This window comes from Lithobates pipiens, unplaced genomic scaffold (assembly GCF_037356315.1).
Source record: "Lithobates pipiens isolate NorthernLeopardFrog02 unplaced genomic scaffold, aLitPip1_a1.2 Scaffold_8, whole genome shotgun sequence".
Lineage (NCBI taxonomy): Eukaryota > Metazoa > Chordata > Amphibia > Anura > Ranidae > Lithobates > Lithobates pipiens.
The window spans coordinates 350,179,357-350,194,306 of NW_027507903.1; the positions used below are offsets into that span (position 1 = coordinate 350,179,357).

The 14,950-nt window shown below is 42.9% G+C and overlaps 1 protein-coding gene across 4 annotated transcripts in view; it reads right to left on the reverse strand.

Annotated features, from left to right (window-relative positions):
* Positions 1–14,950, reverse strand: part of ACSL6 (acyl-CoA synthetase long chain family member 6) — a 342,759-nt gene that overhangs the window by 56,453 nt on the left and 271,356 nt on the right. For all 4 annotated transcript variants that reach the window (XM_077473316.1, XM_077473315.1, XM_077473318.1 and 1 more), the window contains 2 exons: positions 13,428–13,562; positions 8,017–8,151 (listed from right to left, as the gene is read on the reverse strand). In XM_077473316.1, coding sequence (XP_077329442.1) covers positions 8,017–8,151; positions 13,428–13,562 — 270 coding nt within the window. The remainder of the gene's footprint in view (positions 1–8,016; positions 8,152–13,427; positions 13,563–14,950) is intronic.

Here is a 14,950-nt window from a genome sequence, read left to right on the forward strand (position 1 = left end):
TTTAGGCCTATGTTGCGACAGATAGACCTAGACCTGAGTAAATGGTATCTGGGCTTTTTCTCTTGGTTTGGCAGGGCAGCCATAATCAAGATGATCAAGCTACCACGTTTGCTTTATCTCTTCCATACTTTACCCATTTCAATCCCAGCTTCTTTTTTTAAACAGCTGCAAACCATCCTATGGAAATTTTTATGGGCCCACAAGCGCCATCGCATCAGTCTTCGTTTACTGATGAAACCCAAATTGGAGGGTGGGGTTCCCGAAATTTAAGCTTTATTACTTCGCTACGCACCTGGCCAGAATTATTGATTGGAACTGTCATGCAGCGCGCAAGGACTGGTTATCGGTGGAAGAGAGTGTGTCTAGGACATCTTTGCGCTTCTCCCCTTGGATACCGTGGGACAATTGTCCGGCGGAACTGATCCAACACCCGCTCATTGGAGCTACACTGAGGGTTTTTCATAAGCTAGCCACCGGACACAAGTTCACATCTTCCCCAGGCCCTCTCACACCCCTCCTGCATAACCCGGATTTTCCTCCTGGGATGGGCTCGAACAGATTTACACTAGACGCAAAAACTCCTCTTCTGGCTACACACTTGACTCGACAGGGGTGTGCTCTCTCATTTGAAGAACTTGGGGGTGTTCTGCCTCCAGGGACGATGTCTTTCTGGAACTACCGGCAGGTTTGCTATTATTTACTGGCGACTAAGAGAAGGCAGGCTGTCCTGAGAGAGCTCTCACCTTTTGAGTCAGTCTGCCTCCAGGGTACTCCTGTTGAGAAAACGACCTTGTTCATGTATGCATGTCTCCAGCAGCTTGACCACGCTGATACTTTCAGGTTCAGGGAGAGCTGGGAGAGGACACTTCAAACCTCTTTTACTGATACACAATGGCGCAACGCTTGTATTCTAGCCCACAAATGTACTGTCAGTACTAGACTACAAGAAAACTCGTACAAACTACACTCTCAGTGGTACGCTACTCCAGTTAAGGTGAAACGTTGGTACCCGGCTTCGTCAGACCTGTGCTGGAGGTGTGGAGAGGTGAAAGGTGACATGCTACATATTTGGTGGAGCTGCCCCCGCATAGTTGATTACTGGAGCCGGATTCGTAGTTTAATACTACACATTACAGACACCAAAATAAAACTCACCCCGGGTTGTTGTCTCTTGCATATATCTGACCTTTCTCTGGGCAAATATAATAGATCTCTGACAAAATACTTGTTGATTGCTGCTAAATCCCTGGTTCCTAAATACTGGAAACTTTCCACTACACCTACTATCCGAGAATGGGTGCACTCAGTCAACCATATTTTTGCCATGGAAGAAATGTTAGCAACCGCTAAGGATTCAGCTGATAAATTCCACATTACATGGTCCCCTTGGGTCCAGTTCAAATACTCCGCAGCTTTCGAGAGCTTGACCAGTGGATGAGCTCCCCTTCTCCCTAGACACTTAGCCGATTGGAGTGGTGGGGTCTCGGTCAGGGCCGGCCTGGCGAGGATGTGTCACATGATCTCTGAGGCTCTGCAAACTCAGTCTGTTTTCCTTACTATATCTACAGGTTTTCTGTCTCCTTAGTTTTCACCCTTTTATTTTATTTTATACTTTCTAATTTTGTCCTGCTCCCTCCCCTTCCCCCTGATAAGAGGATGTGATGTTTGTTTTATTCACCGAAGGGTTCGTAGGGCCCTATTTGGGCTCGTTACTCAATTGTAGGATGCTTTCAGTTTGCATTCTTTGTTGTAACAGATAAATGCTCTCTATATTGTAGTCTGAGACTGCTATTTCGGTCTGATTTCCTTTTTGCACAGGCTACCTATACATGTATATGTTGACTCTGTAACTACGATGTGACATTTGCTTAATAAAATGTATTGTTAAAAAAAAAGAAAGACCGTGATGAACTAAGGAATATGAAACCCTAGCTGTCCAACACAAACGTTCTCCACATCCAGACTTGTTGATCAAACTTGAACAGGCCCGTACAGAATTTAATATCTGCCTCACTACGAAGGCAGAGAAATGTCTATGTTGGACCAATCATACGTTTTTTACCTGGCGTGATCGACCGGGCTCACTGCTGGCACATAAACTTACCCCTAAACATATACATACAGCTCTTCCAAAAATTAAACTCTCACGGGGCAATCTCTCCCAAAACCCCCAAAAAGTTCTTCAGGAATTTCAAAATTTCTCAACTTAACTATACAGCCCATCCCAGTGCCACATACCTTCTTCTATCAGTGACTCACAAAATCTCATCAGGAACTTATGGACCAACCCATTACATGTAAAGAATTATACAACACTATTAAAATGTTATCTTTACATAAATCACCTGGCCCTGATGGCCTCCCCAACAATTATTATGAAAAGTTTTCTGCACAGTTGGCTCCTCATATTGCTATTTTAATTCCCTGCGAGATGTAGAGAAGTTCTTTTAGACAACAATAGGGCTTACATTAGTGTCATACCCAAATTAAATGAAGACTCCACTGATATCCTTAACTACCTCCCTATTTCATTGATTAATTGTGATCTCAAAATTCTGACGAAACTTTGAGCTTAATGTCTCGGTACTTTTCTACCTCAATATATCCATAAAGACCAGGCTTTATAAATCAACACCAAACATTAGACCAGATTCATCTGTCTATAACACTGATTTCTGCAGGACATTCTGGATGGGATGCCCCTTGGTTTTAGGAACTGTTACTTCTTTCATTGGACCTTCAAAAGGATTTGATAACTTGAATTGGGACTACTTATTTACCAATTTAAAGACCTTTGGATTTGGTTCTACTTTTATCTCATTACTTAAAATGCTTGATAGTAATCCGTCGGCCCAGGTCTCCATTCAGAGTTATAGGTCATTATCGTCCCCTATTCAACGTGGGACAAGACAGGGCTGTCCACTTTCCCCATTACTATTTGCGTTACAAATTGAACCCTTAGCTACAGAAATTCCATCCTACCCTAAAATACATGGCGTATGTTGTGGACAACAGGAACATAAATGTTCCCTGTTTGCTGATGATGTACAGTATGTCACAAATTGTCAAGTTACCCTACCTGTTTCATCAATTTTCCCAGCTCTCAGGGCTTTCTTTAAATACCCAGAAAACGATGGCCCTTAATGTTTCTTTACCCCCCTCGATGATGCGGACATTACCAACTACCTATAATTTTCAATGGGCAGCAAACTCCCTCCCATATTTAGGCATCCAGCTGACGTCTTCGGGTTACCACTCTATATCAAGCTAATTATCCTCCACTCTTTCATCTGACTCCAGGAATACCTTCAACGATGGGCAGATTATATCCCTTATCTTGGTTCGGTAGAATCAACTCTATTAAGATGACATTTGTACTCAGAATACTTTATTATTTTAGAATTTTACCAATTGCAGTCCCAAGAGGAGATCTACAACGATTACAATTGGAAGTCCTTTGCTTTATTTGGGGTGATAAAAACCTTGACTGAACAAACTGACACTATACGTCTCAAACCAGAGTGGTGGGCTTGGTCTCCCTAATTTACAAGCTTACAATGAGGGCCTTGGCTACCACTAGGTGAAGTAGGCAGCCGCCTAGGGTGCACTACTACCTAGGGCGCAACCACTGCCTCTATCCCGGGGAAGCTCCAGCCGTGTGTGAGCTTGGCTCTCCTCTCCGGATTGCTCTTGCCGTTCTGTGTCGGGAACACATCTGTTGTGTGCCGTCGCTAATCCCCCATGTGTACCACTGAGCGCCCTGCTGTCACATCTTACACAGGAATATCTCACAACGCCACTTGGGACTACTTTGCTCTAGCCTGTCCCTCTGGTGAGTGCAGCGGTGGGGCGGGTTAGGTGGAGATGGGAGCATTGAGAGGTGCTTGAGCTGTATGGGGGGGGGGGTGCTGTGTGTGAGTAGTGCAGGAAGTAGGAGTCAAGTGGATCTGTGTATGTGTCAGGTAGGTGGGTCAGGTAGGTCAGTGTAGGTGTAAGGTAGGTGGGTCGGTGTATGTGTCAGGTAGTTGTCAGGAAGCGGGGTCAGTGTATGTGTCAGTGTAATGGTCAGGTAGGTCAGTGTAGGTGTCAGGTAGGTCAGTGTAAGGGTCAGGTAGGTCAGTGTAATGTGAGTAGTGCAGGAAATATGAGTGAAGTGGGTCAGTGTATGTGTCAGGTAGGCGTGTCAGTGTAGGGGTCAGATAGGTCATGTGTTGCAAGGGAAGGGCAAAGTGGAGTCAGGGGTGGAGCCGGGGGGGGGGGGGTGACAAAATGAGGTTTTGCCTAGGGTGTAAAGATCCCTGAACCAGTCCTGCTTACTATCAAGCTGCTCAAATAACTCAGCTTTCCTACACAACGGCCAAGGGATCTCGACCCCTCTGAGTCTCCATAAGGCTCTTTCGTGCCATCTGCTCCCTAGTTTGGTTTCCGAGCCGCCTTCGCCCCCCCCCTATTTTGTGCCCCGCCCTATCTCACTCCCTAGCAGTCTGGGATGGAGTGCGACATCGTAAATCCCTGTCGTCCCCACATATTCCGCTAGCCCCCTTGTTCTGTAACCCTGAGTTCTCCCTTGGCCTGACTCAACTTTCATTCCAATGGTGGCTCAACAAGGGACTTCTTAGGATAGGAGACCAGCCATATTCTTTGCAATATTTTAAAGATACACTACAAATGCTCTCTAGTGAACTGTTTAGGTACAATCAGCTTATTTCTTTTGTGCGATCTAAACTTAACCTGTTAGATAGACCTATACGCTATCCTTGGTACACGCTACTCTAAGGCCGCGTACACACGGGCGGATTGTCTGCCCAACTAAGTTCGTCAGACAATCCGACAGACAGTCCGTCCAACATTTGAATGAACGGACTTGACCACACACGATGAACAGACAGTCCGCTGAAAGCTTGCGCGATAACGTGTACAGCACGTACGACGGGACTAGAAAAACGACGTCCAATACACTGCAATGCAACCTTCGGCCGTGCAAATCCTTTCTGAGCATGCGCCATACTTAGTCCGTCCAACTTGCCTACACACGAGCGGACTGTCCGCTGAAACCAAGTTTGGACGGACAAAACCAAGTTTGGACGGACAAAATTACGGAAATTCCGAAAGACTTAGTCCGCCAGACTGTCCGCTGAAAAAGTCAGCTGAAGCCCACACACGAGCGGATTGTCCGCTGAAACACGGTTCAGCGGACTAAGTTGGACAGACAATCTGCCCGTGTGTACGCGCCCTTACTGACTCGGACGCTAAACTCCCTTACATGGTACAATGGGAACGGGAATTGAATACCACTTTTGAATTATCCGACTGGGAAGATATTGCTTATGCCTTATCCAAAATATCTATTAACACAACACAAATTGAAGCTAATTATAAAACCGTCCTTCGCTGATATTTGGTCCCAACCAGGGTTGCAAGGATGCATCCGTCTGCACCCCCCATTTGCTTTAGATGTTGTGGTCAGATGGGTACAATGTATCATATTTGGTGGCAGTAGTGCCCTGTTGTCACCAGATTTTGGATTTGAATATTTAATCTGGTGTATTCTGTGACAGGAGTTAATGTCCGTAGATCCCCGGAACCGGCGCTTTTGCAAAAGCTTCCTGATAAGCTCCCTAAAAAAATCGATGAAGCTGATTATATACATATTTTTAGCAGCCAGAATAACTATTGCTAAATATTGGAAGCAGTCATTGGTTCCCCTTGACTATGTGAAGAACAAACTTAACTGGATCATGGTCAGTGATAGAATCACCTGTTGTCTTCACAATTCTACTAAGAAATTTGATGTGACATGGGATCTGTGGATACTATATATATCTACACCTTAATGCACCTTTGGCTGACCCTCTTTTCTCCCTTTTCCTTTTTCCTTTTCTTTTTCCTTCCACTCTTTTCTTTTCTCCTCTTTAATATTTTCTGTCTACCTGATTTCTCCTATAAATGTAAAACGGCATTCAATACAATTTTTATGTTGATGATACTCATAGTCAGTGGCGGCTGGTGCTCCATTTTTTTAGGGGGGCAAAACAAAACACCAACCAACCCCCCCCCCCCATGGGGCCTATAGACAGAAAGACAGAGGGATAGATTGGATAGGCCAGACAGATAGACAAATAGACAGATATACAGATAGATAGACATACAAACAGATAGATATGCAGTTAAACAGATAAATAGATAGATAGATCGATAGATCTACAGATAGATAGATATACAGATAGATAGATAGATAGATAGATAGATAGATAGATAGATAGATAGATAGATAGATAGATAGATAGATAGATAGATAACAGATAGATAGATAGATAGATAGATAGATAGATAGATAGATAGATAACAGATAGATAGATAGATAGATAGATAGATAGATAACAGATAGATAGATAGATAGATAGATAGATAGATAACAGATAGATAGATAAATAGATAGATAGATAGATAGATAGATAGATAGATAGATAGATAAATAGACAGACAGACAGATAGATAGATAGATAGATAACAGATAGACAGATAGATAGATAGATAGATAGATAGATAGATAACAGATAGACAGATAGACAAATAGACAGATATACAGATAGATAGACATACAAACAGATAGATATGCAGTTAAACAGATAAATAGATAGATAGATCGATAGATAGAGATATACAGACAGATAGATATACAGATAGATAGATAGATAGATAGATAGATAGATAGATAACAGATAGATAGATAGATAGATAGATAGATAGATAGATAGATAGATAGATAGATAGACAGACAGATAGATAGATAGATAGATAGATAACAGATAGATAGATAGATAGATAGATAGATAGATAACAGATAGATAGATAGATGGATAGATAGATAGATAGATAGATAACAGATAGATAGATAGATAGATAGATAGATAGATAGATAGATAGATAGATAGACATGCAGATAGATAGAGAAATAGATAGATATACAAATAGATAGATAGAGAGATAGATAGATTAGACAGATAGAGAGAGAGAGACAGACAGAGATGAGAGAACACTGACCTGGGGAGGATGACTGTAGGAGGACGCAGTGCTGGGAGCCCTCGTATACACATACAGGAGATGTGTAATGAAGGCTCCAGCAGATTGTTGGGTGAAGGGCTGGAGCAGAGGTGGATTCCAGGGCAGAGGTGACTAGCACAGCACAGCTCCCTCCACCCTCCAATCACAGATTGAAAATACATACAGCACAAGGTGCTGCTGTATATGTGCGGGGTGGACAGATAATACAGGCTGTTAGTATAGTAACATTACCTGGGCTTCTCATCCACACAGAGCCAAAACTGAAAGTAACACGCCGCCCATCCATGGCAACACCCAGGCATAAGGAGATGCAGGAGAATGACCCAATGAGCATGTAGAGGCGCACTGCATAGCTCCACGGGGCATCAAAAACCAGAGCAAATGAAGCGTTTTGCCTGCAATCACGGGATTGCATTAGCATGACGCTTCCATAGTGCACTGTGACTGGCGCCTGCCTGAACACAGTGCACTTACAAGAACTTTTTTTTTTTCTTAAAGGGACCATTTTTTTTGTGTGACTGGCTTACTGGCTTTGGGGGGGGGGGGGGGGGGTGTCGCCCATGTGCTCCCTATGGTTAGGCCGCCACTGCTCATAGGAATGTGCACAGGGGTTTCCCTCCTTTTTTACTGGTCTTTATATTTTGATCAGTAGAATGAGTTCATGCTCAAAACACTGATAAATGCCATATACTGCAAACACGCATACATGTGTGTAATTACGCACCAAAACCTAGAATTTTTAATTTTTTAATATTTCTGCCATCTTCTGGCAGAGAGATCCAGAGTAGATAGTAGTTGCTTTTATACACCCGTGTGCATACAGTTTGATGCATAAAATATATATTTTTCATTTAGATGTACACACATATCAAAACTGTTCATTCAGGCGGCTCATATCAAATAATTAACACTTTATTTTGTGTATTTATGTAATAAATTGCTCCTTCCTACCTGCACTTTATTGAAAAGCAGTCTATCCCATATACTGTTATTCCGAATTACCCCTCTCCTCACTTCAGCTTCTTTCCTTCGAGATGCAAATTCAAGGATCCATCGCTTAATGAGTGTATCTGCTTGACTAAAGATCTAGCACAGAGTGAGAGGAAAGACATTTCTAGACACAAACACTTACAAGAACAGCAGATTATGTGATGATTATTCTGCATACATACGGTATAAATATATTTTTCATAGTAAATCTTTCATTACGATAACCTTATTGCAATATACAGATGAAAAACACCCAATCAACAAATGATTCTGAGCATAGGTAATGTGTGACTTGAAGATTTATTGGAATTATGCAAAGAAAACAGGCTAAATACTTTGGGTGTTATGAAAGCAGTGGTTTACTTTAAGGCCTCTTGCACATGATACTTCTGTTTGAGCATCTACTTTTTCAGATGTTTTTCTTTTGTATGTATTTCTGCAAATTTTCGTGCATTTTTGCGTATATGCTAACGCGCAATTGTGCACATTTTCGCACAAAAACTTATTTTTGCGTTCTCGTTCTGCACATTATGTAAATAGAATGTGTGCGCATGAGGTGTAAATTACTGACAAAAAAAGTATATTTTTTTTTCACCAAAGAATGCACAACGCTTATTTACGCGCCTGTGTGCATAGGCTCATTACAATTAATGGGCTGTATTGTAGCTTGGGAAAAAAAAGGTGTACTGAGCTTTTTCAAGCTGCAGTGTGCAAGAGGCCTTAAAGCCCAACTTCAAGAATTTTAAAGTTCATTATTTATAGGGGAGAGATGAAGAGGCTCTATCACTTACCTGTCTCCCCGCTTCAGCTGGAAGCTTTAGTCTGTTGGCAGATCCTCAACATCATCATTTACAATACAGGGACATTAACCTTGTATTGTATGCTGAGGAGTCTGGAGTGCGACTGGAGCCAGTCGCAGCTTACGGACCAAGCTGTGGGGACCAGTCAATGCTGACTGCTGAAGCGAGGAATAAGGGTAAATATTTACACCCTATTCATGTACCCTTAGACATATTAAACATTTAACCCTTGAAAGTCAGGAGGTCATGAGCCCAAGTTGTTCTGGATCCAACCACCCTGTGACTGGACAGTGAAAGCAGAAGCAGCACAGTGATGATCACATCTCTCTGTCACTCTGCTCTTTCCTATCAGCATTATTCTTGTCAGCACATGAACTGATTGGCTCCTTGTATTGCTTCTTGCTCTTATACGCCAGGCCTGCTGTGTAGGAACTGCAGGAGGCTGATACAAGGTCATATGCTTATAAAATCAGTCTTTTTACATAAAAAAAATAAAATAACAAACATGTCTCTGTCCAATGAAATTGCACAGAGCAGCCCAGAACCTCTTTTTCTTGAGTCCTCTGCCTGTGCTTCTGGCTCTTCTTCTTCTGAGTATGTCACCATAGGAAGCTGCTTTCTATTGTGTCATACCTGTGGACCCACTCCCAAGCTGCGTTGCCTGCATCCATAGACACAGACAGTGCGCTCTCTGCCCCGACCCCTGCTCCATCAGCACAGAATTTGACTGACAGCGGCAGAAGCCAATGACTCCCCCTGCCTCAGTAAAGCCTGTGAGAATGGGGAAAGTTACACCTGCTACAGACGGCCACCGTAAGGTATCAAGTGAGGGGATATCAAGTGAGGGGATATATTGAAGCCTAAACATTTTTTACCTTAATGCAAGGAATGCATTAAGGTAAAATATATTTAGGCTTTAGAACCACTTTAAAAATCGCTTATATAAGTAGATGAATTTGTCTTTATATTAGCCCTCCCCATTCTACAGGCTTACCCTTGGTGACAGGGTAGCAGCAACAGCCACCTAAAGTGCAATGCATTTCACATTGCTGTTAAGATAAAATTGGTAACATGTTCACAAAGGCGGCCATAGACGGTTCGAATCTCGGCTGGTTCAACAGGGATCAGCCGAGATTTGAACCATGTATGGGCAGATTGATTGTACCCAAGTTGATTAATCGATCAACTTGGGTACAACCAGCCTGTTGGACTTTTAATGCGATTATTAATCACTGTGTGTTCCCCTGACCGTAACGGCTCTACGACCGGGGAGAGCCTTCCCAATCAGGAGAACACACATTGATTATTGCCAGTGGCTATAGCCGCTGCAGTGTTGCCAATCGTCTGTGTTTTTATGGGCAGCCCGTAAAAACAGGGCTATTTTTTCATGCCTGTGAAAATCCGTGAATTGCCAGTAAAAAATATGATGTCCCGGCTCGGAACTGCGCATGTGCAGTTCCTAAGCATGCCAAAAGTCTTGGATGCATCCCGATGATCTTTCTGACACTGCTGCGCCTGCTACTTGCCTGGTCCCCCCCCCCCCTTCCTTCCACACCGCGCCTTATTCGATTTCTGCACAGGAGATGCTGGAAGGGTAAGGGGAAGAGTCAGAGTGCAGTGGAGACGGGTGGACTGTCTTCAGCCTAGCAGAGGAGGGTAAGCTAGTGATGAGTTAAATGTCTCTCATTGCCTTGTCTTAATGGGAAGGAGGAGGGGGCAGATAATGGTCTGTGTAGCAGGCTTGTGTACAGTACATCATTTTTTTTGTGTCAGATCCGCATTGCTATTTGCTTCTAAACTGACTAGGGAGGATGTTTTCTGAGATCTCCCCCAATCTCTAACTATTACCTGCAGTGCTCACCAGTCCAGTCCAAGCACAGCCTCCTCAGTCCTCTCCAGAGTTACCACCTCATGTGTCTGGGGCACTACAAATCCAAGCATGCCAGGAGAGGTGAGGCAGAAGCAATATGATTTGGCTGATCTTCTGATGAAAAGTGCTGCTGTATATTGTATCTGTATAGTTTGTGTGTACTGTTTGCTCAAAATATATTTATGTATTGTGCTTTATGGTTTTGAGATGTTTATTCATATATTTTTATCTGAATAAGTAGTAGTGAGCACATTTCAGTCTCTGACCATCTCCTGTAGCATATCCGCAGTCTCTGACCGTCTCCTTTAGCATGTCCGCAGTCTCTGACCGTCTCCTTTAGCATCTCCGCAGTCTCTGACCGTTTCCTTTAGCATGTCCGCAGTCTCTGACCATCTCCTTTAGCATGTCCGCAGTCTCTGACCATCTCCTTTAGCATGTCCGCAGTCTCTGACCGTCTCCTTTAGCATGTCCGCAGTCTCTGACCGTCTCCTTTAGCATGTCCGCAGCCTCTGACCATCTCCTGTAGGATAAAACCGAGAGCCACCAAGCTGGAGCCATTTGACTGAGCCCTGCACGGTGCACCTGGGAGGAGGTCAGTGACAGTGCCGCCAGGCCAGTCTGAGGGGGAGTCACTGATGTAAGGGGGCACTGATATAAAGGTTTCTCCCCTATATTAGTAACCCCCCTTGCCTTAGTGAATTCACTGAGTGCCCCCCACATCAGAGTTCCTGACGTTCCCCTTTACATCAGAGTCTGCAGGATTCCCCCTTACAGTGCAAGGGGGAACTCAATCTGCGGATCCTGATATAATTGGGAACTCTGATGTAAAGGGAACACAGTGGACTCTGATATAAGGTGGTCTCTGGTCACCAGACCCCCCCCCCCCTCTACATCAGAGTTCCCCCTAAGATCATGATTTGCAGTGCTCCCCTTTACATAAGAGTTTTGTGCAGACTCTGATATATGGGGGAACTCTGTGCTAGCTGGGTTATAGTAACCTGACCTTCATGTCAATGCAGAAATACGTTTTTTTACTTTTGTTAAACTTAAACCCATTGCTAATAGCACTAGATATATGTTTATAGTTTAAATATTGATATTTGCACTGTTTAGCACTGAAAACTGTAATTTTAGGTACTTTTTTGCAGTGCCAATAAAAATTGGTGCCGTTAATACATTTTTGGCATCCTGACAGTAAATTTTGCTTCGGAGGGTTGGCAACTCTGAGCCGCTGGCAATAATCATATGAAAAATCCAACAGGCTGGTTGTACCCAAGTTGATCGTTCGTGTTGGGGGAACACAATAGCTCCACCGGAGGAATTCCCCCATCAATACTGACTGTGTTGATAGGGGAATCAAGCATTTTTTTTTTCCTGCAACTTGTGATTCTATGGTCGTGCTGCTCATTCATTGTCCATTCAGCACAGCATATAGAATAAGAGAAGCTGGTTGGAAGAGAAAAGTAGAAGCAAAGTTAAAAAAAACAACAACATATTTTTACCTGTTTTTTTTTTCTCTGCAGATTCCCCTTGACTTTAAAATATTTTCTCCAGAAATAAGCGCCTGCCCCACATAACAATCCATTCATATTGTTGTATCTATATAGTTGTTATCACATTCTCAAAGCTAGTTTTTTCAGCTGAGATTTGTAACAAAAAGTATGCATCACTAGCTATGTGTACTGTAATGGCAGCTACAAAGTATTAAATTATATTTTCTTCAAGCAAGGGGAGAATTACATCCTCTTCAAAGCCAAAATGCTATTTCATGTATGCATGAACAAAAGTCACTACTGCCTATATTAATATTTATGTTATGAATGTAAAGTCTCTGATGTGTAGAATATTTCTTGTCTGGGAAGACAGTCTGAAATGATTTTTGGAAAGTTGTTACAGAGCCCTACAATTTTATTTCATTCTTGAACTATGCTAACGACCTGTACATTGTTGTTTTTACATTGCCTTGCCGGCCAAATGTTGCAGCCATCCTTTTTGTAACCCGTATTCTCAAATCAAAAAATACACATAAAAGGCTCAGTATACAAATATGTTGCAACTGGTTTATAGTATTCCTGTTCTCTATGTTTTATTTATCAAAGTATTGATGAGACCTCATCTTCAATAAGCAGTTCAATTCTAGGTAGCAGTTCACAAAAAAAGGATGTTGTAAAAAAAAAAGAGTGCATGAGGGCAACTAAATTAATAAGAAGCCTGGACTGATCTGATTGTATCCTCCTTTAAGAAGAGACAATTAAGGGGGGGCTATAATCACCATGTATACCAACATTAAGGTCCATACTGTATGCTAAATTGTTGTTCCTTTAAGGCCACCAATAAAAAAAACAAGGGGTCACGTTTTGTGCCAGGATTAAAAGAAGCTGAATATTCATATGCTGAAAGAGTTCTTTACAGTAACAGCTGTGAAAATGTTGAACCAACCAATTCCGAGGGAGTATATGCTGATCAGGAAGAAATGTTTTAAATGATTCCCAATTTTTGCCAATTTTTTTTTTTGTTTGTTTTGGTTAAACTTAATGGATGTGTCTTTTTCCAACCTATGTGTTTATGTATCCTGCTCAGCAGCTGTTTAAGTGAACATAACAAACTCATCAAAGTAACTGAAAGATAATAATTTACTAATTATTTTACTTTTGGCTATGACCTAAGTTAAAGTAGAAACTGATACCCACACGATAACCCACCTTATCATACATTCTGTTTAGTAATCGTGGAACAACTGGGAAGATTGTTGGCCGCAAAGTCTTCATGTCATCAGATAGAAGACGAATGTCACCTTGAAAGAACCCAATGCGACCACCATGGCAGTATACCACAGACTGTTAAGGTAAGAAAAAGAACATGTTGAATTTGAATATTTAAAAATTGTTTAGCTAAAGTTTAGTAATTAAAGTCAAAATATGCAGTCACAAAGTTTTAGAATATAACTAGATTTAACTTTTAGTGGTTTAGCAAATCACAAAACCTTGTGAAAATTGTTTTACATGGTATTGGATCTTGCCCTTTTTTAAATGAAACAGTTCTCTTCCATATATTAGCTCTCTACTGTGCAGATTAAAGTACAAGTAAGTAAAGTAAAAGTAAGTACAAGTAGTTAAATCCCTTGTAAGCTTCAGACATGAAATATGAACAAAGCATTTCCCTCTATAGTGTGTACCTGCCTCAGTCCAGAGCACTAAGTATGATTCCTGTCTGATGCTTCATTCTTCTGCACTCAGCGTGACTCATTTATGGAAAGTTTTCCTGACACCAAGAAACAAAAGGGGACAGGGAAGGGAGCTCCAGCTGATTGATAGACTCAGCTTTGTTCCTGTGAACTGTGTGAAGGGGGTATATCCATGGGCGTCCGCAGGTAGGGGCAAGGGGGGTCAAGTGCCCCCCCCTGGAATCAGGGATAAGATCTTAAATTCAGCACAGTTCCATCCCTATCGGGGTGCGGGCAGCCCACACCCATGTGCAACCCGCCAGTGGGGTGACACCATCAAGGTTCTGCCAAGCCCCCCTATCAGTGTAGCGTGACTGCGGGCTCTTTTCCGTGCTCAGTCCAGCAGAGAACTCGGCAGCGGTGCTATCAGGTTTACCCCGGTCACCCCCTCCTTTCTCCTGTCAGTCTCACCAGGTTCCTCGCCCAGCTTCCTGCCCGCTCTGTTCCTTCCCTATTGGCCATAACTGTTCCTGCCCTCTCTGTTTCTTCCCTATTGGCCACAACTGAGGGCCAATCAAAAGAGACTAGGAGAGGAGAGAATCATAGGACATGTAGTCCCAAAGATTGGTGGCCCCATTTTCCACAGGGAGGAGGATACAGCTTGATCGAGAGATTGAGAGACTGTAGCCTGGGAAAAAAGCTGAGGGAGAGGGTGCTACAGGAAAAAGAACAAGGATTGTGCTGGGCAGAAGCCAGAGAGAGAGAGCCACGCTGCCCAGCGCCACCAGAGAGAGAACTACACTGCCCTATGCCACCAGAGATCGCCCCCGTGGCGCGTGAGCGATCTTCCAGCCAGAGGGATCACTGGTGTTGTTTCGCTGGGTCTGGTAAGAGGGCATGTTGGCCATTATCCATTACCTATTCTAGGGATTGTACTAAGTCTGCAGTCTCTGACCATGATAATCTGATAATGACATTGTCGAAAAGGGGCGGGGCATGGTTGACCCTAAAATTATGCCCCCCCTTGAAAAAAGTTCTGCGGACGCCCATGGGTATATCCCT